General features: G+C 42.4%; 1 protein-coding gene across 5 annotated transcripts in view; it reads right to left on the reverse strand.

Annotated features, from left to right (window-relative positions):
* The window catches only part of PLCB1 (phospholipase C beta 1), a 390968-nt gene that overhangs the window by 123796 nt on the left and 240201 nt on the right, over positions 1-26971 (reverse strand). For all 5 annotated transcript variants that reach the window (XM_035552918.2, XM_035552920.2, XM_035552921.2 and 2 more), the window contains 2 exons: positions 26459-26559; positions 24884-25050 (listed from right to left, as the gene is read on the reverse strand). In XM_035552918.2, the coding sequence (XP_035408811.1) occupies positions 24884-25050; positions 26459-26559 (268 nt within the window). The remainder of the gene's footprint in view (positions 1-24883; positions 25051-26458; positions 26560-26971) is intronic.

The raw sequence follows: 26971 nt of genomic DNA on the forward strand, positions 1-26971 counted from the left end.
ACTTAATTTATTGCCAATTAAAGCTAGAGTAGGATAGTAAGAAACACAGACAAGAATCAAAGCACCTTCCCCTGCCCCATGCCTGCAGCACCAGCACCTCCCCTTCTTCCTCTCCCCTCAGGACTCTTTTTCACACTTTTTTCACCTCATTTCTCACCCCTGTGCAGCACATTTGCCTTTTCTTCCAGCCACCTCCCCAGAGGTGCTGCTGAGGGGCTGAGGGGCTGGGCCCTGCACTGGGGCTGTTGGAACCTTCTGGAACTGGCGTGAGACAGCCCCAGCTCCCCTCAGGAAGGCCCCTGCAGCCAACACCTGGGCACAAAGACCCAATTCAACATGAAAACTAAAATTACAGATATTTTAATCAATTGTTCTGTTTTCAACTTAATTCAAATCCACTCTGGTCACGGGGTGACTGCTGTCTCTGTGCATCTCTTCAAGAAGCAACTGCATTTTGTGCCTTAGCTGGATTACATGTAATGTTTGTCAGAACTGTCCAGCTCTGATACAGAAACAAAGATGCTCACAATGTGTTTGACGATAAACATGGATATTTTTCTTTCTCTGGACTTACTATATTGAAGAAATTAATGATTGTCAAAGCATGCATAAGGAACTAGCTAGAGTTTTGTGCAAATAAAATAAATAACAGATCAGTTTTTTTAAATGTGTAATGTAACAGGGCTGTAAAATAGAAGAACATGTCCTGAGGAGAAATATGAAAGTTTCTAATGTAATCTTAATCACCGACATTCCTAATACCTCAAAATTATAAAAGAACATCTGAATACTTGTCTATAAGTTATATAAACTTTCTATAATTATAAAAATGTATCTGAACTAAAAACTTACAAAACCTAGAGGCACTGGAAACTCTGGAAATGTTTTTCCATGCCTCTCTTCACATTTATCAAAACCTCTTCTCCAAATGGGAAGGAAGCTGCTAAAAGAATGGGACCTTGACTCTTACTCTGTTTGGGTTCTGGGTTTATTCTTGCTCTACTTTTCTGTGTTGCAGATTTAAATGCTGCGTTCACTCTAGTTGCACACACCAAATAGTCCTTGAGTGGCATGCCTACAATCCCCCTCTCCCCTTTGGTCTCAACATTTGGAAGCTGAACTTCATCTGCCAGTCACTTGGTGCTAAGTCTGTCAGTGACTGTCCCACCCAAACCTCATTCTTCATTACAGAAAGGAAGCCCATATAAGGGACTCCAAGTATGCCCTCAGTGTTTCACCTGCAGCAAAGAGTGAAGCAGCTTGTTAGCAAGAGGTTCCACAGGACACCTTGAATAGCTCCACACAACGTGCTTGGTGGTGAAATTAACGCAGAGATCAAAGAAAAACCACCATATTTACAGTCAAGTGCGGACAACTAAACGTGATAGTTTTTCAGGAAAATTTGGTAGTAAAGAGGAGTGATTTCCTACTAGAAAGATAATATATTTAATAGGGACACTGACAGATTCTATTGAATTTCCCAGTCTGCGATCAGCTTCATTAAGTGAAACATGAAGTGTTTGTGCAGCAGCTTGATCTTTTTCTGCCTCCCTGGCTCCATTTGATTGCTTCAAAATGGTTACAAGGAAGAAAAGAAGAAGAAAAAAAAAGGGGGGGAGGACTACAAATACAATTGTAGAGGCAAGCTCTGAGTATATCACAAAATTTCCTTATCACCTACAACTACATATTCACATACTTTTCAAGATCTACTACACTGGATCAAATATGCAAATGTTCATGGATGGCAGTTTAAAGAAAACCACGTAAAAATTTAGCTGTTACTTTGCCTGTAAGAAACAGGGGTCTTCCGTGGTCAACATTTGTAAGCTCTAAAAGACAAGAGGAGTCACTTCTGTCATTCCAAATCCTTTTTCTTGGAAGGTGGCATGCTTCTGGTGAAGGACCTATTGAAAATTCACAAAATCTATAGGGGTAATGAAGCGAATCCACTGATTCATTTCATCTCTCTTATGGTTCTTCAATATTGTCAACACTAATCAACCAAACTGCTTTCTTCTGCAGGTTATGAGACCTGGAATTTCCCCACTCCTAGAAGATGGCACTTGTAAATTTGTCAGGGACCAGGAGTTTCAGCCCATTAATTAAACTGGTCGATAGGATACACCATACTTTGTGTATATACTTCTCAAAGACTTCTCTAGTTGAAGACTTACTGTGTTATTGTAAGGTTCTTAATAATCCTCTTTGACAAGATCTAGAGGACCTCATTTTTGTTATCAGAGGCCTGTGGCAGTCCTTGTGCAGGGCCAGAGTATTTTGCAGTTTCCCATGCTATCCTAGATATTGATAATAACCCCATGTAAAACTGTTCATGTGTGGTTTACAGGGCTGGCAAAAGCACAGGCTGCTTTTGACACAACAATCTTTGTCTTAACGAGACATAACTAACTTGACAATTTCCTGCTTTCCCAACCTCTCCAGTGTGCCAGCATGACCAGCTCATCCAGTTTCTGGATGTGGAAATGCTTGTGGATCCTTAGGAGCTTGCCAGCTCAGCAACTCAAGGATATAAACAAAGCCCTGCTCACTCAACACCTGCAGCACCATGCCAAGAATAAGATAAGAGACGTGAGGGTTCAAAGTAGGGTTGAGATTCTAGAAGAAGCTTCTTCACCAGGTTAGTGCCCTTTGCAGAGGCATAGGATAGAAGTCAAAACCCCAGTAGCATAGTAGTGTGCCTGGAGGAAATGGAAAAGTAAAGCTAATCCTGCAAACTTCTCAAACCAACTGCTTGATTCAAACTTCGTCCCCTTATTTCAGCAGACAAGCTGCATGCACAGGTACTTGATTGCTACCTGATTTTCCCCTGACCCTCAGCAGGCTCAGGTCTGTCCCCAGGAGTTTTCCAGTCCTTTGGGCAGTCTTGTGACACAGTAGGACAGCAAAACAGAGAGGCACAACAGACAGCGGAAAAGACCACTTCTCTGCTCATTCTTCTTTGCACTTCAGTCTTGCAACTTTAAAATCAGCCTTTGTTTGTCCCCTTAACATTTGCAGATGTTTTGTATGACAAGATGTGCATTTGTTTGTAAGCAGTTAACAAGTTTGGCTGCACAGATCTTGAACATTTCCTTCCATATATTTGCAAATTTAGTAGAGCTTTCCATTTGTTTATGCCCATGCTGTTATCTACTCATTTATGATGTAACTGGTAGGCACAATTGTGCCAAGAGATTTTATGAAAGTAAAAAAGAAAACAAACAAACATAAAAAGGAGAAGAAGCAATTAATTGGCACCTCATATCTCCCAGTCAGCAACACAGAATTACCACGGTATTTTGTTTGACAGCGAAATCAGGTCTATTCCAACACAATCTGTAACTTTAATCACATTTGCTGTAATCCCGTATAACTGAACAAGTCGTCTCAAGTCAAAGATTAAAATCTGCCGAGTATAAAAGGTATTTGATAATCCTGTGAGAGATCTGCACAACATGTCCCATTGGGAATTATATTCCACCAACCAGCTCTGCACTTCACAGCTCATTAGATATTAAAATTGTCGTGCCCGGTGTAAAGTAGGATGCATATACCCCTGATGTGTCTCTTGACACTGTGCACACATTAGCTACTATATGCTTGCTAGTTCTGTGTACCAGTAGAGAAGTTTACAAGGACGAATACACATAAAATTCACAGTGTGGGACGCAACGTGCCATTGCCACTCTGCAGTATTTGCATCCAAGTGCTTTTGGAATTCATGCTGAAACCTTTTCAGCTTTCCAAGTACACGTGCTATTGTAATATTGTCATGGTTTAACTGGAATTTCTGTCTGTACTGACTGTTGTAAACAAGGGAAGGACAGGACTGAATCATCCAGGTAACATCCTCTTAAACACAAAGTCATCACAAAAAGGGAATATGGTACAAGGTCAGCCCAGACCAGATGCCAGAACCCTACAACTGTGTTACTGGACGTTACTTCAAGAAAGTCAATGCTGCTCTATTTTACAAATACCCCTTGGGATAGAAAAGAGCTTCAGTCCTCAGTTCAGGATCTGCAGATATTTCAGAACATCTGTGTACCACAACCATCATTTACAGCCAACAGGAAGAGGAAGCCAGTAACTCCTCCATTTTAGCAATTTTCTCCATGACCAGCAAGGTGCAAAATTCACACTAGTCAAGACAGTTTTATCAAATTAATAACTAAGTGGAGGAAGGACAATACATTTGAATTGCTATATATGATTATTAGTGAAGCATTTAATAGAGTTTCTAAATTCAAACTATTCCTTATTGGAAAAACTAATCTGCAGAAAGAACAGATAGAAGCAAGCTGAGGTCAGAAGATCAGGATTTCTTTGAATTTGAAAGCTGAACTTCATGAAAGAAGTCCTGAGACTGCCACACCGATCAGCAGTGGGCCTAGCTTTTTATACAGCCTATAATAATCTGAAAAAGTAGAATCAACAACATAGTGTTTAAAGAACAGACAGTTATCTGGGAGCTGCTATCAAAGCAAGATGATAAAGCTGAACCAGGTAAATGGGAAGGAAATCAAATGAGAACATGCAAAATGGTAGCTAATAATTCTAGCAAAGAGCAATCCAAAATACAGAGCTGAATTAGGAAGAAGATGCCTAGAAATCCATCATCCTGAAAAGCAGAGAAGAGAGGGATTACAGAAATATATCTATGTGTAGCTGCATCAAAAATAGTAGTCGGAAAAAATGTATTTGATTGGCAGGGCATTTTACTGTCAAATCATTGATGAAAGAGGTAAACATACATGGCATCAAATATATCAACATACATATCCATAACTAAACTTAACCTACAGACCTAGGTAACCCTACAGATTTAATGGACATAATGTTTGGCCACAAACCAAAACAATCTTTCTTTGGCAACATGTTCTAGGGGCAAAAAAAATAAAAAAATGATCACACTAGAAAACTTACCCAGTAAGAAAGAAGAAAGAGCAAGATTCATTGCTCTACCCTTGAATGGGTATATTGTAGTAGGACACAGAGAAAGCTGAATATAAACAGAAAATGGTATCTCCTATACAATATACGAAATAAATGTTTACTGAATGGCAAGCAGTCAGAGAGGGAAAACATTGGAAGGTAAACATGTTGTGCTTAAGTAGTGTACATAAAAGAACTTGCTCAGTATCAGTTAATCCATGCGGAAATATCACATGCCCAAGGACAGTAAGATCTAGAATGTTTTGCAGAGTAAGGATCATCAAGCAAGTAAAGCAGAATTAAATATGTTTGAATCAGAAATGTTTGTCATTCTAATGAAGCTATCACATCCATTTTATCCTCTGTACAAGTGCACAGTGAAAGCTAACACTGGATACAATTTTTTTTTCAATAAAATGTTTGCAAATGGAAATCAGGTTTAAGAATGGATTTTATAGGAAGTACTCCAGCTCAAGACACTAAGCTTGCTTTAGGGAGGAAATACTTCCTATAAGCTTTCATGCAATCCATCCCAAATAGCAAAACATGTTTTTATAACAAAGAGCATTTTCAGTCAGAATCAAAACTCTGGAAGCATGCCAAGGACATTGCCACCTTGAAAGGAAAAGGAAGATGGAGTTTCACCTGAGAAGAAAGGAAAGTTTCCAGACCTCACTTTTCTCTGCTGGTACAAGCCATCCATTTTACAAGTTCTTAAAGTCACAGGTTGTTTTAGCCCTTTTCAAACACCCACAGAAGAAGGGGTCTAAAGCCTATGAAATATATGTATTTTTCACTAGTAGTGCTAGAAAACAGCAACACACCCATACAGGCATGGGAATTTTAACTATTCTTTCAAGATTTTAATCACATTTTTTCTTCCTCAAAATCTAAATGTTGGAAATGCATTTATTTTAATGGATATTGATCCTCTAAATCTCTATAGCAGCTTTAAACACCTCTGCTGTAAGAAAGCATGGCCACAATTCAGAAACATTGGTAAGCAGAGTTGATGTGTTAAGGAGCACAGTGATTGTAACCTGCTATATTGTAAACCACTGTTTTATTAATAGCAAATATATATAAATATATGTCTATGATAGCTAACAAACACACAAGTGTTCAACATCTTGAATCAAGCATGTTTGTGTTACAAGTCTTTTATCTCACACATTTAACCAAATCCCTATATATCTATATATGTATATATATAGATAGATAGATAGGTATCTTCTACGTTCAGCGTGCCGTGAACTTTCTTATTTGTTACTTTACTGGAACACTAAGTTTACACAAAGGCTCCTGTCACTGGTGGTATCCCATACTTGTGCTTTTCACTTTGAATGCTACGTTAGGGTATTTCCCATTCTGCTCATTCTTCCATACAATATCCAAAGTGACTCCTATAGTTCTTTTTTGGTCATTTGATGGACCAACTATCTACAGATACTCTGCTTTTTAGCTATGTATCTAACTTCTTAGTCAATCAAACCCTCAAAACTTTTTATGACTGTACTTACAAAGCTGTAATAATGTTTTAGGCTTCGCTTTACTCCACACTCAGCTTAGCTACACTGTTTTCTATTCAGTCACAGATAGCTTTCTTTAAACCAAAACAGTTTCTGCAACATTAGCACACATATCTGAAGATTTCGTTATTTTTAAAGAGTGGGGGAAAATCTCACTCTGGTGTAGATAAGCAAACATGCTCTCCTAAGTCTCAAGACTGAAACGGCAATCAACATCATCTCCAAGTTGGACTGTTAAGAAATTCTACATCTAAAGCTATCTAGCGAACCACACGGGACTGCAGTTTATTCCTTGGCAGGCGTTTAGTTTTCTGCTTTTTTCTTTTTTGTTCCCTTTCCAAACTCAATTTTTCTTTAAAGAGCTGGTCTGATTTGTGCGGTCTTTACATTAGCAAGCCTCAGGTACTGCCTTCCAGATTCTCTTCCAAGAGGGAGACCTTGACTATTAAAAGCCACAATAAAACTACATCTAGATGATTTCAGCTGACATTGCAAATCTACGCAGAGCAATACAGCAATATAAAAAATGTTCCCACAATCTGTCCTTAGGATCCATTCTCTCATTGTAACTGTAGTTTACATGCAAACATATGTACTACTCTGGACTTTGGTTGAGATCTGAAGCACGATCCAGGAGAAGAAGGTGCTAAGGGCCCCAGGACCCGAGCTGGTTTCATTCATTACACCAGGACAGATGAAGCAAAGGCAAAACACAGTGAGGTACACCTCAGTCTCCCAGCTGACATCTTAAGCTTGGCTATTTCTGAACACTTTGAGCCCCAAGCTGCAATCATCTAAAACAATTACTGTGGACAGAAAGGCTACGGGGTTACTGGGTTTTACAGACACAAGCCCATTCTCTAGCTGCTCTTGACTCTTCAGCACAGATGTAGTAAGAAATTGTTTCTGACAGGATATCCTTTACAGACTATGAGAAGGCAGATAGTTTAGATCCAATTAAACCTGTAAAAACACTACAAAAACACCTTCATACTAGTTCCTAGCTAGCAGTGGAATGAGCACGTTACGACATGGCAGATTTCTACGACAGGCAGACAACTAGATAAGTGGAAAGCTTTTAAATCAGACAGATAAAAATACCATTAATCCCAGCAATACTACAGTTATTTCTGACAATCCCGAATGAAGGCCACTACTGGAATACATCACTGCCTTCCCGAACCTCTGGAAAATATGCTCTGCAGAATGCCTCGTAGTGATCCTGGGAGATGTAATAATGTAAGATGGTGGCTTACTTCCAATTGCTAAGTTGCATTAAAAGATGTCTAAAAATACAGACCTTTTTTCTTGTTAGCAATACTTCAACATAAGCTCTTGCTGCACTTGCCAAAAAGGCTGTTCTGAAGTATAATGGGAAGAAAGAAGAGCGTGAGCATTCTATAGGTGTGAAAAAAATGGGAAAAGCCTTCATAACAGTTAATATTTTTAGTTCCAGAAACTCCTCTAGTTGAAGAAGAGATTTTATATTAAAAAAAAGTGGAAAAGAATAAAGGCATGGTTGTGCAAAGCCAGTTCAAACAAATTGAAAAGAAGGAACTTCAGCTCCTTGAAATGGACTTCCTTGTCTGTTCCTAAAACTTGGTCTTGCAGTTACAGGCATTGCATTATACAATCACTTTTGTAAACTAGTTGAGTTTTACATATATATTGTTGTGGTTTAGCCCGGCTGGCAGCCAAACACCACACAGCCGTTCGCTCACCCTCCCCCCTCCCTCTCCGGGATGGGGGAGAGAAACGGGAAAGTGAAGCCTGTGAGTTGAGATAAGGACAGTTTATTAAGACAGGGAAAATAATAACAATAACAATAATAATAATAATAATAATAATAATAGTAATAATGTGTACAAAGTGATGCACAATGCAATTGCTCACCACCCGTTGACCGATGCCCAGCCTATCCCCGAGCAGCCGGCCCCCCCACCCCGGCTAGCCACCCCTATATATTGTTCAGCATGACGTCAGATGGTATGGAATACCCCTTTGGCCAGTTTGGGTCAGCTGTCCTGGGTCTGTCCCCTCCCAGCTCCTGCTGCACCCCCAGCCTGCTCGCTAGCAGGACAGAGCGAGAAGCTGAAAAGTCCTTGGCTTGGTGTAAGCATTGCTCTACAACAATTAAAACATCGGCATGTTATCAGCGCTCTTCTCATCCTAATCCAAAACATAGCACCCTGCCAGCTACTAGGAGGAAAATTAACTCTGTCCTACCTGAAACCAGGACAGATATCCACCCCTTATTCCATACCATTTATGTCATGCTCAGGTTACACTCTTTCCAATACCTTCTAATTAGTCACCATTTTCATCTATGATATATAGCAACCATGGTAGTGATGACATACAGTGTTATATGATAATTAACATACTACAATTCAACTCATGGGCTATTCTCACCCAGTATTAGGTCCCCTTGAGGTACACACCGAACCTCCCCATTCTTTTGCATTACCCACCAAGTGCATCCAGGTCCCTGGGCAAAAGCAATCCCACGAATGGGCTTGCCTTTTCCTGAGGCAGGAGTAGCCCAGACTGTCTTACCCAGCATGTTTCTTACGTGCACTACAGGAACTTTATCCCCTTCTACAGTGCGTAACAGGTTTGATTGGGCAGGTCCAGCTCGGTTGGCAGATCCTCTAGTATTGACTAACCAGGTGGCCTTTGCCAAATGTGTTTCCCAATTTTTGAATGTCCCAGCACCCATCGCTTTCAGTGTAGTCTTTAACAGTCCATTGTATCGTTCAACTTTCCCGGAGGCTGGTGCATGATAAGGGATGTGATACACCCACTCAATACCATGTTCTTTGGCCCAAGTGTCTATAAGGTTGTTTCGGAAATGAGTCCCATTGTCTGACTCAATTCTTTCTGGGGTGCCATGTCGCCATAGGACTTGCTTTTCAAGGCCCAGGATAGTGTTCCGGGCGGTGGCATGGGGCACAGGATATGTTTCCAGCCATCCGGTGGTTGCTTCCACCATTGTAAGTACGTGGCGCTTGCCGTTGCGGGTTTGGGGGAGTGTGATGTAATCAATCTGCCAGGCCTCTCCATATTTGTATTTCAGCCATCGTCCTCCATACCAGAGAGGCTTTGACCGTTTGGCTTGTTTAATTGCAGCACATGTTTCACAATCATGAATAACCTGTGCTATAGTGTCCATGGTCAGGTCCACCCCTCGGTCACGAGCCCATCTGTATGTTGCATCTCTACCTTGATGGCCTGAGGTGTCATGGGCCCATCGGGCTATAAATAATTCACCTTTATGTTGCCAGTCCAGGTCCACCTGAGCCACTTCAATCTTAGCAGCCTGATCCACCTGCTGGTTGTTTTGATGTTCTTCAGTAGCCCGATTCTTGGGCACATGAGCATCTACATGGCGTACCTTTACAACCAGGTTCTCTACCCGGGCAGCAATATCTTGCCACAATGCAGCAGCCCAGATGGGTTTGCCCCGGCGTTCCCAGTTGTTCTGCTTCCATTGCTGTAGCCACCCCCACAGGGCATTTGCTACCATCCATGAATCAGTGTAGAGATAGAGAACTGGCCACTTTTCTCGTTCAGCAATATCTAAGGCCAGCTGAACGGCTTTCACTTCTGCAAACTGACTCGATTCACCTTCTCCCTCAGCAGCTTCTGCAACTCGTCGTGTAGGACTCCATACAGCAGCTTTCCATCTCCGATGCTTTCCCACAATACGACAGGACCCATCAGTGAACAGGGCATATTTCTTCTCATTTTCTGGTAGCTTGTTGTACAGTGGGGCTTCTTCAGCACGGACCACCTCCTCCTCTGCTGATATCCCAAAGTACTTGCCTTCTGGCCAGTCCATAATCACTTCCAGGATTCCTGGGCGACTGGGGTTTCCTATTCGAGCCCGCTGAGTAATCAGTGCAACCCACTTGCTCCATGTAGCATCTGTTGCATGATGTGTAGAGGGGACCCTTCCTTTGAACATCCAACCCAGTACCGGCAGTCGGGGTGCCAGGAGGAGCTGCGCTTCAGTACCGATCACTTCCGAAGCAGATCGAACTCCCTCATATGCTGCCAATATCTCCTTTTCGGTTGGAGTATAGCGGGCCTCAGATCCTCTGTATCCCCGACTCCAAAACCCCAGGGGTCGACCTCGAGTTTCCCCAGGTTCTTTCTGCCAGAGGCTCCAGGTGGGACCGTTCTCCCCGGCTGCGGTGTAGAGCACATTCTTTACGTCTGGTCCTGTTCGGACTGGCCCAAGGGCTACTGCATGAACTATTTCCTGCTTAATTTGTTCAAAGGCTTGTCGTTGCTCAGGGCCCCATTCAAAAGCATTCTTCTTACGAGTTACTTGGTAGAGCGGGTTTACAATCAGACTGTAATTTGGAATATGCATTCTCCAAAACCCCACGACACCTAGGAAAGTTTGTGTTTCCTTTTTGCTAGTTGGTGGAGACATAGCTGTTATTTTGTTGATCACATCCATTGGGATTTGACGACGTCCATCTTGCCATTTTATTCCTAAAAACTGGATCTCTCGTGCAGGTCCTTTGACTTTATTTTGTTTTATGGCAAAACCGGCCTTCAGAAGGATTTGGACTATTTTCTTCCCTTTCTCGAAAACTTCCTCTGCCGTGTCACCCCACACAATGATGTCATCGATGTACTGCAGGTGTTCAGGAGCCTCCCCCTGCTCCAGCGCAGACTGGATCAGTCCATGGCAAATGGTAGGGCTATGTTTCCACCCCTGGGGCAGCCGATTCCACGTATATTGGACTCCCCTCCAAGTGAAAGCAAACTGTGGCCTGCACTCTGCTGCTAGAGGGATGGAGAAAAATGCATTAGCAATATCAATTGTGGCATACCACTTGGCTGCCTTTGATTCCAGTTCGTACTGGAGTTCTAGCATGTCCGGCACTGCAGCACTCAGTGGTGGCGTGACTTCGTTCAGGCCACGATAGTCCACTGTTAGTCTCCACTCACCATTAGACTTTCGCACTGGCCATATGGGACTATTAAAAGGTGAATGAGTCTTGCTGATCACTCCTTGGCTCTCCAGTTGACGAATTAGCTCGTGGATGGGAATCAGGGAGTCTCGGTTGGTGCGATATTGCCGCCGGTGCACAGTTGTGGTAGCGATTGGCACTTGCTGTTCTTCAACCCTCAGCAGCCCCACAACAGAAGGGTCCTCTGAGAGACCGGGCAAGGTAGACAACTGTTTAATGTCCTCTGTCTCTAAGGCAGCTATGCCAAAAGCCCAGCGGAACCCTTTTGGGTCCTTGAAATATCCTCTTCTAAGATAGTCTATGCCAAGGATGCACGGAGCATCCGGGCCAGTCACAATACGGTGCTTTTGCCACTCATTTCCAGTTAGACTCACTTCAGCTTCCAATACAGTTAACTGCTGGGATCCCCCTGTCACGCCATAAATACAGATGGGCTCTGGCCCTTTACAGCTTGATGGCATTAGAGTACATTGTGCACCGGTGTCTACTAAAGCCTTATACTTCTGTGCGTCAGACGTGCCAGGCCATCGAATCCACACAGTCCAATAAACTCGGTTGTCCCTTTCCTCCCCCTGGCTGGAGGCAGGGCCCCTCTAGTCCTGGTCAGAATCTTCGTTTCTGTGTTTAAAAGACTGCCTGCTAGAAGTTGGAGCAGCAAACCTTTCAGAGAAACCCTTTCTCCCGATTGTTTTCTTTTGTAACTCACGTACCCGTGCCTCTAGGGTCTCAGTAGATTTTCCATCCCATTTTCTCATGTCCTCTCCATGGTCACGTAGGTAGAACCACAGGGTGGCGCGGGGTGTGTACCCACCATATTGTCTTCTTTGCACGGATGCGCGTTTACCCCTAATAGCCGAGACGCTGGTTCGTACAGGTGGGGAAGAAAATACACTCTCTTTAAGTTGGTGGACCTCTTCAAAAAGTTTCTCCAAAGTATTCTCTTTTAGTTGGTGGCCACTGGTTCGTTCAGGTCGGGGGGAATATAAATTCTCTTTAAGTTGGTGGACCTCTTCAAAAAGTTTCTCCAAAGTATTCTCTTTTAGTTGGTGGCCACTGGTTTGTTCAGGTGGGGGGGAAGATAAATTCTCTTTAAGTTGGTGGAACTCTTCAGAGAGTTTCTCCACAGCCGAGACGCAGGCCTGTAGGGAAGAGGAGAGATTTCCTTCGTACTGCCGGAGTTGTTTAGCCATGTCACCCACTGTGGGATCTTCACCGTCTTTCCAGGATATTATTGCCAATGTGCTGGCCCATGTTGATGGTGCATTATGTACAAACTTCCGCCATATGGGTCGAGTACACTGGACGTCATCTGGATCTGTGGATGTTTGTGCGTCGTCTAGGTCCTTATAAATTACTTCCCGTACGGCTAATTCCCTCAGGTACTGGATTCCCTTCTCCATGGTGGTCCACTTGACTGGTAGACATACAAGTTCTTCCTTGTAGGGATACCTTCCCTTCACAGCTAACAGGAGACGCCTCCAGAGGCTGTGAGATCGTGCTCCATCTCCAATTGCTTTGTCAATGCTTGCATCTCTAGCAAGGGATCCCAACCGCTTGGCTTCCCTGCCCTCTAATTCCACACCATTGGCTCCAGTGTCCCAGCACCGGAGCAGCCAGGTGACAAGCTGTTCACCTATACAGCGACCAAAATCTTTTCGCACATCTCGTAGCTCACGCTGGTATAGGGTTCGGGTAGTTACTGTTGATTTGTCAACATCCTCATCCTCATCGTCATCCTCCTGCACACTTGATGGCCCAGCCTCGTCTTCTCCACGCCCAGACTTAGCAGAAGACTTTCTGCGTTCTAAACGACCTGAGTCTCTATACCATTTTTTCACCTTTTCTACAGGGGCAACTTGCACTGCTACAGCTCGCCTCTCCGACCCAGCCACAGGGTCTGCCACAGGGGTTGGAATACCCTCTGCAGGGGCAACTTGCACTGCTACAGTTCGTTTCTCCGACCCAGCCACAGGGTCTGCCACAGGGGTTGGAGTACCCTCTGCAGGGGCAACTTGCACTGCTACAGTTCGTTTCTCTGACCCAGCCACAGGAGTGGGAACGGCTGCGGGAGCTGGAACGGCTGTGGGTGCCGGGACGGCTGCGGGAGCTGGAGCCGGAACGGCTACGGGAGCTGGAACGGCTACGGGAGCTGGAACGGCTGCGGGAGCTGGAGCTGGAACGGCTGCGGGAGCTGGAACGGCTGTGGGAGCTGGAACCGGGACGGCTGCGGGAGCTGGAGCTGGAACGGCTGCGGGAGCTGGAGCTGGAACGGCTGCGGGAGCTGGAGCTGGAACGGCTGCGGGAGCTGGAACGGCTGTGGGAGCTGGAACCGGGATGGCTGCGGGAGCTGGAGCTGGAACAGCTGCGGGAGCTGGAACGGCTGTGGGAGCTGGAACCGGGACGGCTGCGGGAGTTGGAGCTGGAACGGCTGCAGGAGCTGGAGCTGGAACGGCTGTGGGAGCTGGAGCTGGAACGGCTGCGGGAGCTGGAGCTGGAACGGCTGCAGGAGCTGGAGCTGGAACGGCTGCAGGAGCCGAAACCGGGACGGCTGCGGCTGCGGGAGCTGGAACGGCTGCGGGAGCTGGAACGGCTGTGGGAGCTGGAACCGGGACGGCTGCGGGAGCTGGAGCTGGAACGGCTGCGGGAGCTGTCACTAGGTTGATAGTAGCATCAATTGCAGCTCGATAGGCACAGGCCAGACCCCAGCACGCCACAGTGATTTGTGTCACTTCGGAACTGCCGGAGTCATGACACCTTTTTTTCAAGCATTCTACCAGTTTTTTAGGATTTTGCAGTTGTTCAGGGGTGAACGTCCAAAACACTGGAGGTGCCCACTGCCCTAGAAACCTGCCCATATCCTCCCACACTCCCTGCCACTCGCAAATATCCCGCCTCAAGACAGATCTCCGGATGAGATTCCTAAGTAGTTGTTTAACCTTAAACAAAACCTGAAGCGCATTCAGGAGACATAACAACAAGAACATGCTGGTCTGAGTATCCCAAGGATATTCAACATCTTGGAGAGCTACCGTAACTAGCTCGGGGGATAAGAGGGTGGTGAAGGAGGAAGGGAGAGTGAACAGGTAGGAGAAAATATCTTCCCCTGTCCCCTCCAGAGATTGACTCCCTGATGAAAAAAGGCAATAGGTGTAATTGCTAATAGTTTCTGAGATATGGTTTCCGAAGTATAGAGTCGACGACAGTGCTGAGTACAAATACCAGGTTAGAGTCATGACCAGATATCTCATCATTTCATAAGCCATCGTTACCCCACACAGTACCATAACAATCTTGAACCAGGGCCCGGAAAGGATAAACAGCACGACAGGGAGCACATACAGAAAGTAACTTGCTATAAAACTCAATCTGGGAAACAGGTACAGCAGACTTGAGATGAAAGCAATCAGCATTGTGACTAGCAACTATTAAGCAGGTCGAATACTTATACCAATTTTAGTTTAACACACTCGGGTCAAATCTGTCGATATCTCAACCCTTCGTGCCCCACGTTGGGCGCCAAATTGGCTGTTGTGGTTTAGCCCGGCTGGCAGCCAAACACCACACAGCCGTTCGCTCACCCTCCCCCCTCCCTCTCCGGGATGGGGGAGAGAAACGGGAAAGTGAAGCCTGTGAGTTGAGATAAGGACAGTTTATTAAGACAGGGAAAATAATAACAATAACAATAATAATAATAATAATAATAATAATAGTAATAATGTGTACAAAGTGATGCACAATGCAATTGCTCACCACCCGTTGACCGATGCCCAGCCTATCCCCGAGCAGCCGGCCCCCCCACCCCGGCTAGCCACCCCTATATATTGTTCAGCATGACGTCAGATGGTATGGAATACCCCTTTGGCCAGTTTGGGTCAGCTGTCCTGGGTCTGTCCCCTCCCAGCTCCTGCTGCACCCCCAGCCTGCTCGCTAGCAGGACAGAGCGAGAAGCTGAAAAGTCCTTGGCTTGGTGTAAGCATTGCTCTACAACAATTAAAACATCGGCATGTTATCAGCGCTCTTCTCATCCTAATCCAAAACATAGCACCCTGCCAGCTACTAGGAGGAAAATTAACTCTGTCCTACCTGAAACCAGGACATATATATATATATATTTTTTTTTTTTCCCTCTTTACTACCTCTGGTAGACTGTCCAGACCATAACATTAGGAAACCTCACTTAATTTCCAGCGTAAACTTATTCAAGGCCACTTGATACCCCCGTGTTCTAAGGCCAACATTGTCCTTTAGCTTACAACTTCCTTCTGCCTCCCTAGTGTTAACCTTGGTACTTATAGGCAAGTTATATTCCAGCATATCCAACAATAAAGGATATTGTTATAGGAGATGACTACATGTGAGGTTATAAGGGAAACTTCCTCATATGGTTGTATTATAGTAGCACACATACTTCAGCTATGTTAACAGCACTGTTATGACAGATACCATCCACACAGAAACTCACGGACTGTTGTTAGCTCCTCAAGGCAGAGACTGACTGTCTATTTAGTCAAGTCAACCAAAGGATGAGGCAAAAAAAACACACAAAAAAAAACCCACCAACAAAACGGCACATGAAAGGGAATGGGCAAATGTCATTGAGCTCATTTGTGGCAGAGCCAAGAAAACTGTGCTCTTCTGCCACCAGTTCTACATTTCACCCACTGGATCACAGCAGTTATTATTCCATTTGTCCTTATGGGCCCTTTGCAGCTGCAGAGCGCTACATTTGTAGCAGTCATACTGAAGAGGCAAGACCCACAATGTTTATTCAACGTTTATCTACACTTGTTTCCTTCAGCACTCGAGTCTATGCTGCCTTATGTTTTCAGAAGTAAACTTTATCTGATATTCATCTTCAAATAATAAACCCTGCTGCTAAGACTGAATACCTCCCTGTGTTCCATAAAAGAGGCAGTGGCACAGCAACAAGCATAAAGAAGCTGTTTAACTTTTAGAGTAAGATTTCTATTTATGGGCTCTGATAGTCTGAGGCTCAGTCGAACACAATGCAGACAGGCAGCAGCAGAAAAATGTTTCTCCAGAACCCTTGAAAAGCAGCACTGGGTCTAAGACTCTCTTTACCTATCCCTGAGCAAAAGCTCCAGCTGAAGGGAATGATGCAGCCCAAAATATCTACCGATGTTGGCTTTATGGTCCTGTCACCCCAGACTCTTTCATCCATTTTCAGTGTTACAATAGGGCTTCACGCAGGAGTCCATTAGGTGGCCTATCACATTTCCCAGACATGGGTCAGGAGTTGCTGCTATGGTCAGTTTATATATTAGCACAGGTCTGCTCTGACTGCTGAACTTACGTTATCAGGATCAGTTTATGCTCTGCAGCTCTGAAGATACAAATTCCACAATGTGTCTGTCCATTTGACACACATCACAATTTCACTGACATCAGTGGAGCTATTTCTGGTACCAGACACCAGTCCCAAAATGCATTTCTGCAAAGCTCATTTTTCTTTCAAAGTATCTGTATTATATACAGAAGATTAGGAAACTTTCCCTCCCTGGAACCCTAAACATAATTTTGATGAATGCTATCATTAATTCTACGGCAATAGCAAAAACTGACTCTATGCATAACCAGCTGGGTCTTAGACCCAAGCCAGGCCCTACATTTTTAAAACGCAACCAAAGAACAAAAGGTAAAAACTTTTGCTTTTTTACTAAGCCAAATACTACTGTGCCTTTGTTTACTGTTGCCAAATCCATTATTACCAGTCTGCATCACTGTTGCATTTTATAAATGGTACAGTTAAATTATAAAACTAAAGCACTTGTAAAGTGGATAAAAAAAGGAGGTTACGGAATATAGTAATTGAAGATTTTACATTCTAAAAGACTTCTACAGTATTTGTTTTTTTCTACTTGAGATACAATCTTCCGAACAATTGCAAGATCCAAAATGAATTTTACGTCTCTAGTAATGCAAAAAAAAAAAAAAAAGCATCTAAAATGAAAAAACAATGCATTACAGAAGCATATTTTGCAAATTCATTTTGACAAGTATTGTTTCCATGAACTTATTTTTGGAGATACATTACTCACGCTAACCTTTGCTGCATATATGTATATATATTTAAAAAAAAGAAAGGCTTTCTAGAGAGCTTACTAACTTAGCACTTGCAGCTGATGACATGGGATAGGCTATGACTTTTTGTTTTGCTGATACATTTTAAATAGTAATAAATTGTGACTGGGATCTATTGTTCTGTTCCCTTTAAGAATGGGAAACAATGCTAAGCGCTCTTCTCTTGAAAACTGGAATGCTGGAAAGCACTACAAATCCCAAAGTTAATGGGCTTTTTGATAAATATTCTTAATATCCAATGTTACAGTTAGGAGGCTGAAGGGTTTCAACCACTTTGGAACACTTTCTACAAATGTTTCAGAGCCAGAAAGCTCCACCATTTGACTGAATGGTTTATACATTAGAATTTATGCTTTAAATATTATGAAGGATGTTTTAAAAGTGTAGCTGCAGTTGCACAGTACTTGTTTTTGACATTAAAATCTGTTGCCTAGAGAATGACCCCCTTCTGCCATTGAAAGACTCCAACATGTAATTATTCTTAAGCAGTTACTAAAAGGTGAATTTAATGTGGTGGGACCAAAATGTTTAAAATGTATTGATGTTTCAGGGAGGAAAAACACATTTGTGCTTAAGTGAATATTGCCTGGTGTTAAGGCTGCCGTGAGAAAAACACATGTAGTAAATGCTGTATAAAATTAAATGTATCTTAATTTAATGTTAATTGCTTAGTTTGTTTTATTACTTAAGGAAAAAAAAATAACAGCACAACTGCCAATAAATGTGCACTAGCAAAACAGAATTAATACTGAAATTCAAAGGGAGTCATGAAACTGGCTCCCCTAGAATCTTTCTAAATACATGTCTAACTATAACTGACATATAGGATATTTGAATAAGTGTAGGTTTATGAATAGGTGGAAAATCCAGAAAAAGAAACACTTCATAATATAAGAGGAAAACTCTTTTCCTCTGCATATCTAAAGGTCTGGTCATTTAAAATAAAACAGGCAGTAGCAGAACCTAAACAACTGAATACTTAAGAGAAAAAATTAACATCTTTATACCATTACTTATCTTAAAGATACCTCTAGTTAAGTTCAATCTGGTGTACAGATCCATTGGCCAGTAAAGTCTCCAAAGTACCTCCAGACTCTCTTTAAAGCTTGTATTACACTCAAGACAATTTCTCTCAGTTATAAAAACACTTTAAAAAAAATAGCTTATAATAACCTAACCTCCTTCTTGCTCTCACCAACTAGGATAATTGAAAGCATATATTTTATTGCTACAGTACAATTCCAGCTTTTTCACATCTCCTTTCCCTTGCAAACCTCATTTCCCTGTTCTTCATTGCTCTTCTTGTACATGGACTATAGCTCTGTACGCTTGGAGTCTAGAAACAAAGGTCATCACTCCTGGGAGCTTGGACATTGCAAGCAGAGACACCTGAAATTCAGCATCCATGTGCCATCTCCTATCCATAATGTAGCAAGATCCTGAACAACTTCTGTACAAGCCTTCTTAAAAGTGAAAGCAAATAAGAAATTCTCCAATTAACAACTTGGCAACTGATTTATTAACACTCATCCCTTAATCAGCATGGTAACTAGAAAAGGAATACATTTTAGCAGTTATGCCATCTATCAATGCAAATGCTTCGTAGCTTGAAAATGCCGAATTACAAGACGCTACTTAACCAGGCCTAACAGCCAGACAGCATGTTTTTGCTGACAGTGAGAGACTGCTCATTGGTACCACGAACTTCCTTCTGCCTCCACCTGATAAGGAAGCATGCTATACATAGCACATTAATCTCCTTCACTATATGACACAAAGCATTAATCACTACAGCTTGCTTCAACCACAGTAAAATACTACTCCATATGCTTAACCTATGTAGATGTCAAGCCCATGAACATGCTGATGTTGCAAAAGCTCAATCACATCCCAGAAATACAATCCCTAAAAATACATTAGCAGTGTGCAGAAACACAAGCAGCATTTTAAATCAAAACTGTGCAACCTAGGGCCCTTATCCAGTAAGCTCATTGGTATTTGATTTTAACAGGTACCTGAAGGGCCAAGTTGTAAAAGTTTAAGATATTATGTACAGCTCTTGCTTACTGTGTTCAAAATACTTTAGTGTAGCTGCAACATGTACCAAAAAGGACCTATAACAGCAATCAGAAAATGAGAATCATCTTATGAGATGTCAAGTGTTTGACAAGCGCTGTAAAAGTTGACGGTCAGTGTGACCACTCTTTAGAGATTCATTTAACTAGCTCTGAGAGAAGAAGCATTTAGTCAAAAGAGAATACTGTCACATAGTGGATGTGCTCAGATTATGAACTGAGTTAGGTAGAACACTAGGAGAAGATATAACCATCGGACAAGCGCAGGTCTAGCACTGCTGTCCAAGCAGGGTAGTGGAAGCCATGAGGGGCACTGCTGCGAGCAGGCCGTTAGGCTACACATGGGAAGGCCGACCCCAGGTGGCTCAGCAGTTAGAATGGAACAGGGTTCTTCAGGAGTCTGATGCTGCTAGTTTTGCCATGGAGAAGATGTAAGGAGATAATGTGGCTTCTGGTTGGCTTTTTCTTCCTTGCCTCAAAGCACTGGAAGATGGCAATAGCCTGGACAGTGAGCAGTGCCACAGGGCCCCAGAGGTGCCTGCCCAGCCTGTTTTGCTCTGTTTTCAGGGTTTTGGCAATCGCCTCACTGAGGGTCAGACCAGAATGTCTTCACAAGGATGAAATGGCAGAGGGCACCGGGACTCCTTGATGTGTCTGAAGGATTGCTCCTGTGTGAGATTATTGTGATCATCTAATCGAGTCTCTGCTGTGGAAGCAGCTAAGGCCTGTGCATCACACTCTTAGAAGTTGCCCTGGTAGCTGTTCTCATGTTTCTGCCCTGAAATTTCACTTCAACAAAGCTGGGAAATAGGTAATTATGGGAATTAAGCTTCAATAAAGAATTAATATGATGTTCAAGGAAATGGAGCATAAGAGATTTTATATAACTATCCTTTCTTCCCACACCACCCATAAACTTAATCATATGCTTAAGGGATTTATTTCACTGAAGCCAGGATGTTCTGCATGTTGCAAACATGAAATCTCACTCCCACAGCATAAATGTTTTCAGCAAATACTTTTAATCCTTGAGAACTGCAAGAATTCATTTTCTGTTTGCATCTTGGCATGTGTGCTACTGCACCGAGAAAAAAGATAGAGACAATACATATTTTGTGCATCTTTGTGAAAGATGATTAGAAAACTAGGCCTTTTGGCCCTATAGAAGACCTGAAAAGTACAGACATTTGCCACTACATTTGTTTCAGGCTTTTGTAAAAGTCATTTTTAAGCACTGGAAGTTTAGATAAGGACTACAGAAAGTTAGAATACAACAAATGAGCTTGGCTTATTTCATGAGGATGCTGAACATGAATCCATTTAATTCGGTGGGATGTCAGAACACTGGATTGATCACTTAAATAATTAAATACGGAAATAATACAGAAATGAACATGGAAGTGGTCAGACCTTCACCATTTCTGTACATGTTTGTACCTAAGCATCCGATGTTTTAATGAGTTAACCTGACACAAGATAAGGAACAGAGCTGGTCAGGAAGACAGCTTATGGAAACGAAACAATATACTTGTGTGCAGGCATGTGTGCACAAATGCGCACACACTGAGCAGGTGCAAAGGTTCAAACTCTCAACAATCTCAAGAAAAAGGATTTAATTGGCATGAAGACTGGCAATTTAAATCTCCTAATGCTTGCACCCAGGCCTTTAAAGTCTCTACCACCACAAAGTAACTTCAAATCACTCATTACTCTTAAGAAATGGCTTAAATCACAGCTTTCAAATTTCTTTATGGTATTTTCTTCTGTTCTGGACCTGTATTTGTGATTTACTTCAAAGAGTAACTTTTCTTTGCCAGGAAAGAACAAATACATATACTATGCTGTCAGATCTTCTGGCTTGCTTCTTGAACTCAAACTCTGCAAAACTTGCTGTTCCCTGCTCCAGAAGTCCAATTATTTAATTGCATTGCTCTGGTACAACAACGATGAAATCATCCTTAGGCCACCCATAACTTGGTTTCCCATGTTGCTGTTTATCATGCAGTTCTCTCACATCATTACCTCTCCCTTGTGTGCCTTGCTACGCTACTCACCTCTTCCCTATGCTATTCCTGTTTCTTGGTGTGCCCAATTAATCCTGAGGAGTGGTTTAGTTGGGACCCCTTCCAGCTCACTTAAAAATGCAGGAGCACGAAGGAGCATGTGGAAATGACCCTAAGCCCATCTCTCTTCATGGAGCTGCTGGGCCTTGCTTTCTGAGAGAACTATACTGGATAAAGATTTCTGCTATCTTTCTACCTACTTTAGCTGCTGGTCCCACTACTGTAAGGTTTGTATCTGCTCTTACTATTTTAGCTGACAGTACTGGGGCCAAACATCTTGCTTCCAAACACCTTGCTTCCACCCCTACCTCTCCACTGACCTTGGCCCCAGCAAATCAGGGGACTTGAGCAACACCACCACAAGAAATGTAGTGGAATATCTGAGCAGCAGAGGTAGGAACTTGAGGCTAACAAGTTCATGGGTATGTAATAGTGGACCACATCTAAATGTAGTATGAACATCTTCAGGTCTACTGAAAATAACATCTCTGCTCAATGGTCCAAGCAAGTACAGTTTTAGTGGCAGGGAAAGCATCTCTGAAGTGTGTCACTTCAGTTTTCTATCCCTACCACTCAGCCTAAGAACAGTCCTTTATGACAGCAGAAAGTCTGAGTGACAATCCCTTTTACAAAACACTGTATTAAAAGGTTAAATGATTATTCTGAATATGCACTATTATATTTTGGTGACATTTTGCAGACGTGCAGTGTTTGTTTGCAATTATTCCACAAGTGTAGGAGTGAGCACACACCTACACTTCATTTAATATACTGCAAAGTGCATTTCCAACTTAGAGCTGAAGTATAGAAAATATTGCGTCCCCATGTTGCTCCCGATCAGCCATCTCCTTTAATTATGGAAGGGGCATAATTAGCAGAACATGCCAGTTGCCACAGCTCAGCTGACAGAAAGGGTGCATATAAAGAGGTGGTGTCTGCAGCATGGAGGTGGCAGGCAGGTTGTGCCAGGTTTGTGAGAGTTTGCCGGATGAGTTTGAAGAACTCAAAAAAGAAATTAACTCTCTCTGGCCTGACTTTTCCTTTATAAACTCAGGCTTTTCTGCAAGAACTGATTCTGAAAGAGTAATACAAATCATACACAGGAAGGGAAGCACCTATAGAAGAGCAAGTGCCTGTACCAATTGTGTGCACCAATGTAAATTAGGGTAAACTGGAAGAGTCCCACAGATCCTACTTGGAGGGTGTTGGCAAATACCATTGTAACACACTTCTTTCTGAGGTTCCTTTCATGCTCTCTCCTCATTGTTAGTCAGAAAGTGATTTCATTGTGACTTCAGTGTTCTGTTAGCACAACTCTTTCTAATAAATCTTTCATTTGGCTTATATGAAGTGCCAATATTTGAGTAATAAGAATGATCTTTTATGTACCAGATTTCCTTGTAGCTGAAGTGAAATAAGGTAAGCACATATTCTAATATTTACATGGATGAGAGAGGAGGTCACAATGTGTTTTCATCTCCTCATGCTAGTATTCTCACTGACGTCAAAAGACAGACTCACATAAGCATGACAAAGAAGTAGGATTTAGCCCTCCACCAAAAATTCTGGGAACAACAACTTGTGTGAACTAGAGAAGAAAGAAGGCTTATGAAAAAAATTCCAAGAGTTTTGCTTTGAGATAACGTTGATGGCTGTATCAAGAGCTGCAGGTTGCCTTCAGGGAGCCACCTAGAACCTGGGGAAGAGACAGCTGAAATTTGCATTGCTGCCTGAGAGATTCTCTTAAGACCCTCTTCCAGGTCAGGTTTTGAGAGGTGAAATACCCTGCAGCGTGCAAAAGACTTGCAAGTGTTTATAGAGCTCAGCTAATGAATTACCTGCCCCACCGCCTGCTCCCTCTATTAATCACAGTAAATACCATATGCTGTTTCTGTGCAGACGTGTGTTTCCATGCTAGTGTAAGGGGCAGCCTGCAAACTATGCAGGGGACAGAGAGGGCTGAGAAAGCACTCAGGCACAAGGTAAAGAACAGCCTCTCCTAGCTGCCTAAATCTGTATTTCAGAGAAGTACAGACTTGGCAGTAAGGAGATCCTAGCCTGGGAGTGAAAGAACTGCAGCCTTCCAGTGGGAAGACATGTAGGATCAGATGCAACACTTGAAGAAGGTTCAAGTACAAAGAGGGGGGATATTTTAAATAACTACTTAATTGTAACAGCAGTTTCTACCTCAAATGCAACAGCCTCTATGTAATTACTTTGGGTCAGAAGCTGCAGGCAATACTTTATTGAACTTTTGCTTCTCACAGTAGAAGTGCAAGGTCTATTTATAACAGGCTACTGACAGGATCCTGCCTTGACAGTTTTAACTGAGGATTCAAAGGCTTTGTCTCTTTGATGCTGTTTTGACCCTGATTCTTCAAAGGACAGAGGACGTGGAGTTCAGGGTACCCAGGAACTCTCAGCAAATGCTTAGCAACTTAGAAGGATGGGTCTGAAGTCTCTGGACCAAAAAATATATATTTTTTTGTGTCAGATCTACTTTTCGGGATATTCCCCCACCCCTAAAATTTCTAAGGTATAAATGCACTAGAAGCCTGGGTAATCACTGGGATATGTGGATTGGAATAAAATAGGATGCAAACATAAATTCAATACTATTTTAAGACTGGCGGTGGTAACAAAATTCTCTCACTGTTTTTGGCAAAATGCCCAGTTATGCCTTAGACAACACTTGAGATTTTCAAAAGGGAATTTTCTGTGATTCTGGCATGAAATGCACTCAGCTACTTTCACATCTTAGTTTGCATGCTACTTTATAAGAAAGCAGAAGGCCAGACTTTTTTACTTACTCAATGATAGAATTATCATCATCTTAGTTTCAATGCCACTGTTTCTTTAAAATTTACATTCCATACGCCAGCAGATAGTCATTGTGACAGTAAGGTTTCTGCTGAAGTTTGCATACCAGAGCAACCGTTCTAAACTATCAATTGCACATACTGAAAAATAAATACCCAAACCGGCCCATCCTTCCTAAACTGATACTAACTAAATACATTTAAAAATTAACCACGTGATGTCTCACAGGCTTGTATGATTCAAAAGCAGGTAGTTGGAAATGCAGTATGATTCTGAACCAAATCTTGCCTTACTGTGTACTGCAGGATAATTGATTCATTGTTTTAAATCAGAAACTGAGTACAGTGAGAACAGAAAAAAACACTGACCTTTCTTTGCTAGATTACTGTTGGGTTCATATTTCTCAATCAGTTGTTGAACTTGTTCTTGTTTTAACGGTGGATAAAGGATTTCATTTAATCGTGGATCACGTTGCTTAAGATTTATAAATTCCATCATTTGATCAACAGTAAGGTATGGTTTGCTCTTGGCACCACTAGGGAAAAATTAAAGCAAAAGCAAAGCAATTAAAATATGTTTCCTTGAAATCATGTTCAATGTTCTGTGATTTCCCAGGGAAACTGAAAGAAAATTCAAATTATCATACCAAAAAAAAAAAAAACACAACAAAACAATGTCCCATTGAGTCTCCAAACTAATTTATTTTGCCAGCATGTAATGGCAAACATTTTTCATCAAACATCTAGGATTAAGATTTTTAGAAGCATTCAGCATTATTAACATCAATGGTAAGAGTTAGAGCAATGTTAAAATCTTTTCATTCCTCTTGAATTCCTGGAACAAAGCAATTTAAGAAAATAAAAGAGAATACAATCTGGAATTCAATCTTGCTGCAAATCAAGCTTGCTGCAAACACTCCACTGGCAGTCCTAGCCTAACTATTTGGTTTTAATGCTGGATAACAGCAGCCCGGACTTCATTATTCCAGTATTTGCTTGTTTTATAAACCTACAAAAAATGCTAAGCACTCTGCAAAGTAAATGAAAAGATGCCTATTTGGAGTTTGTAAAAAGAGTAGAATTTGGGTACAGTTTGTACCCAGATGGAGATCCATGAAGGCTCCTAGCCAGGTGACATGCTTAGGATTTTCTACAGCACTCAGGACTGGCCTAGTTCTACTCTGCAGGAAAGCAATGGGAAGTCGACCCCTAGGTTCAATGGGAGCAAACTAGGTCATGGCTGAGTTTTCTCTGAAACCTGAGAGGAAATAAGCACAAAGAAGACTAAGTGAGCACGCTCATGTTGCAAAGATACAGTCACTAATTGCTTTGGTGATAATGGGATGTATTTTAGAAATTACTTTGCTTTCATATTGCTTCCTGTTCTGACTCCATTGATTAGGCTCTGCTGAAACAGGGAAGTACAGTGACTTGCTGTAAGGGCCAGAAGCACTGTGGAATGACATGAGCTTTATAGCTTGTAACTGAATGTATGAACTCAGTTCTAGCTGGTTGCTAATTTAATTTCATGGTGGCAATTCCTGAAGCACAAATCCTAAAAGTTACTACATTTTTTGCAACCCTTAATCAAGCTTTTGGGGGCAATTATACATATCTTCATGCCTATTGCATGCTTTTATTGTTTATTACTCTTCTTCCTTTACTTTCATGGAAGCCTAAACTATCCTCATTTATACTTCAAAATGAGACCTGACAGTTGTGCTTGTCTAGGACCAGAGGAGTCAACTCTGGCCATCAGAAATGGAAGCAAGAGCTTGGGACAAGAGGTAACCTTGATCCTCGGTTAAACAACAGTCCTGCTTGACATTGAAAACTGTTCTTGGCAGTTGCTGCATGGTGCTGTAGTCTAAATAACCTACTTTGCCATCCCTAGCCCAGAAAATCAGTGGAGAAAAAAAAAAAAAAAACAGTGTCTTTTCTTACAACTCAGAAAAGATGTGGTCGATTTCAGGCCGAGGGCAGAGGTTGTTTAAGAACACTCTGTACACGTCGGGCGTGAAGTCGTCTTGAGGGATTGAATCATTCTGTGAAATGAAAAAAAATAGTGAAAGAACCAAATGGCACTTTTATACGCTTTTTGTAAACAGATCACTCGCTACTGCCCTTCTTTTGATATACTTCCTGCAACTTAGAGGAGCCCAGGCTTTGCAGAATAATACATTCCCCTGAATAACAGAGCAGCTTAAAGAGCACATCTTCAGAAACAAACAAAAAAGCATTCCTCATCTTCATTCCATAAGACAAAGTTCTCTCTTTCTTGGAGCACCTATGAAGAAGAAAGAAAGGACACCTCCCCACATAACCACATTATCTGTAGCACAAAATGAGCGCAGCAGTCCTGAGGAAGCCGGTGACCTGGCCAGTGGTGCTGAGCCAGCATGCTTTGGCAAGGCGGCGCACAGTACTCATCTTTCCAAAGCTTTCACAGAACCAGAG

The sequence above is a fragment of the Cygnus atratus genome, chromosome 3 (assembly GCF_013377495.2).
Source record: "Cygnus atratus isolate AKBS03 ecotype Queensland, Australia chromosome 3, CAtr_DNAZoo_HiC_assembly, whole genome shotgun sequence".
In the NCBI taxonomy this organism is placed as follows: domain Eukaryota; kingdom Metazoa; phylum Chordata; class Aves; order Anseriformes; family Anatidae; genus Cygnus; species Cygnus atratus.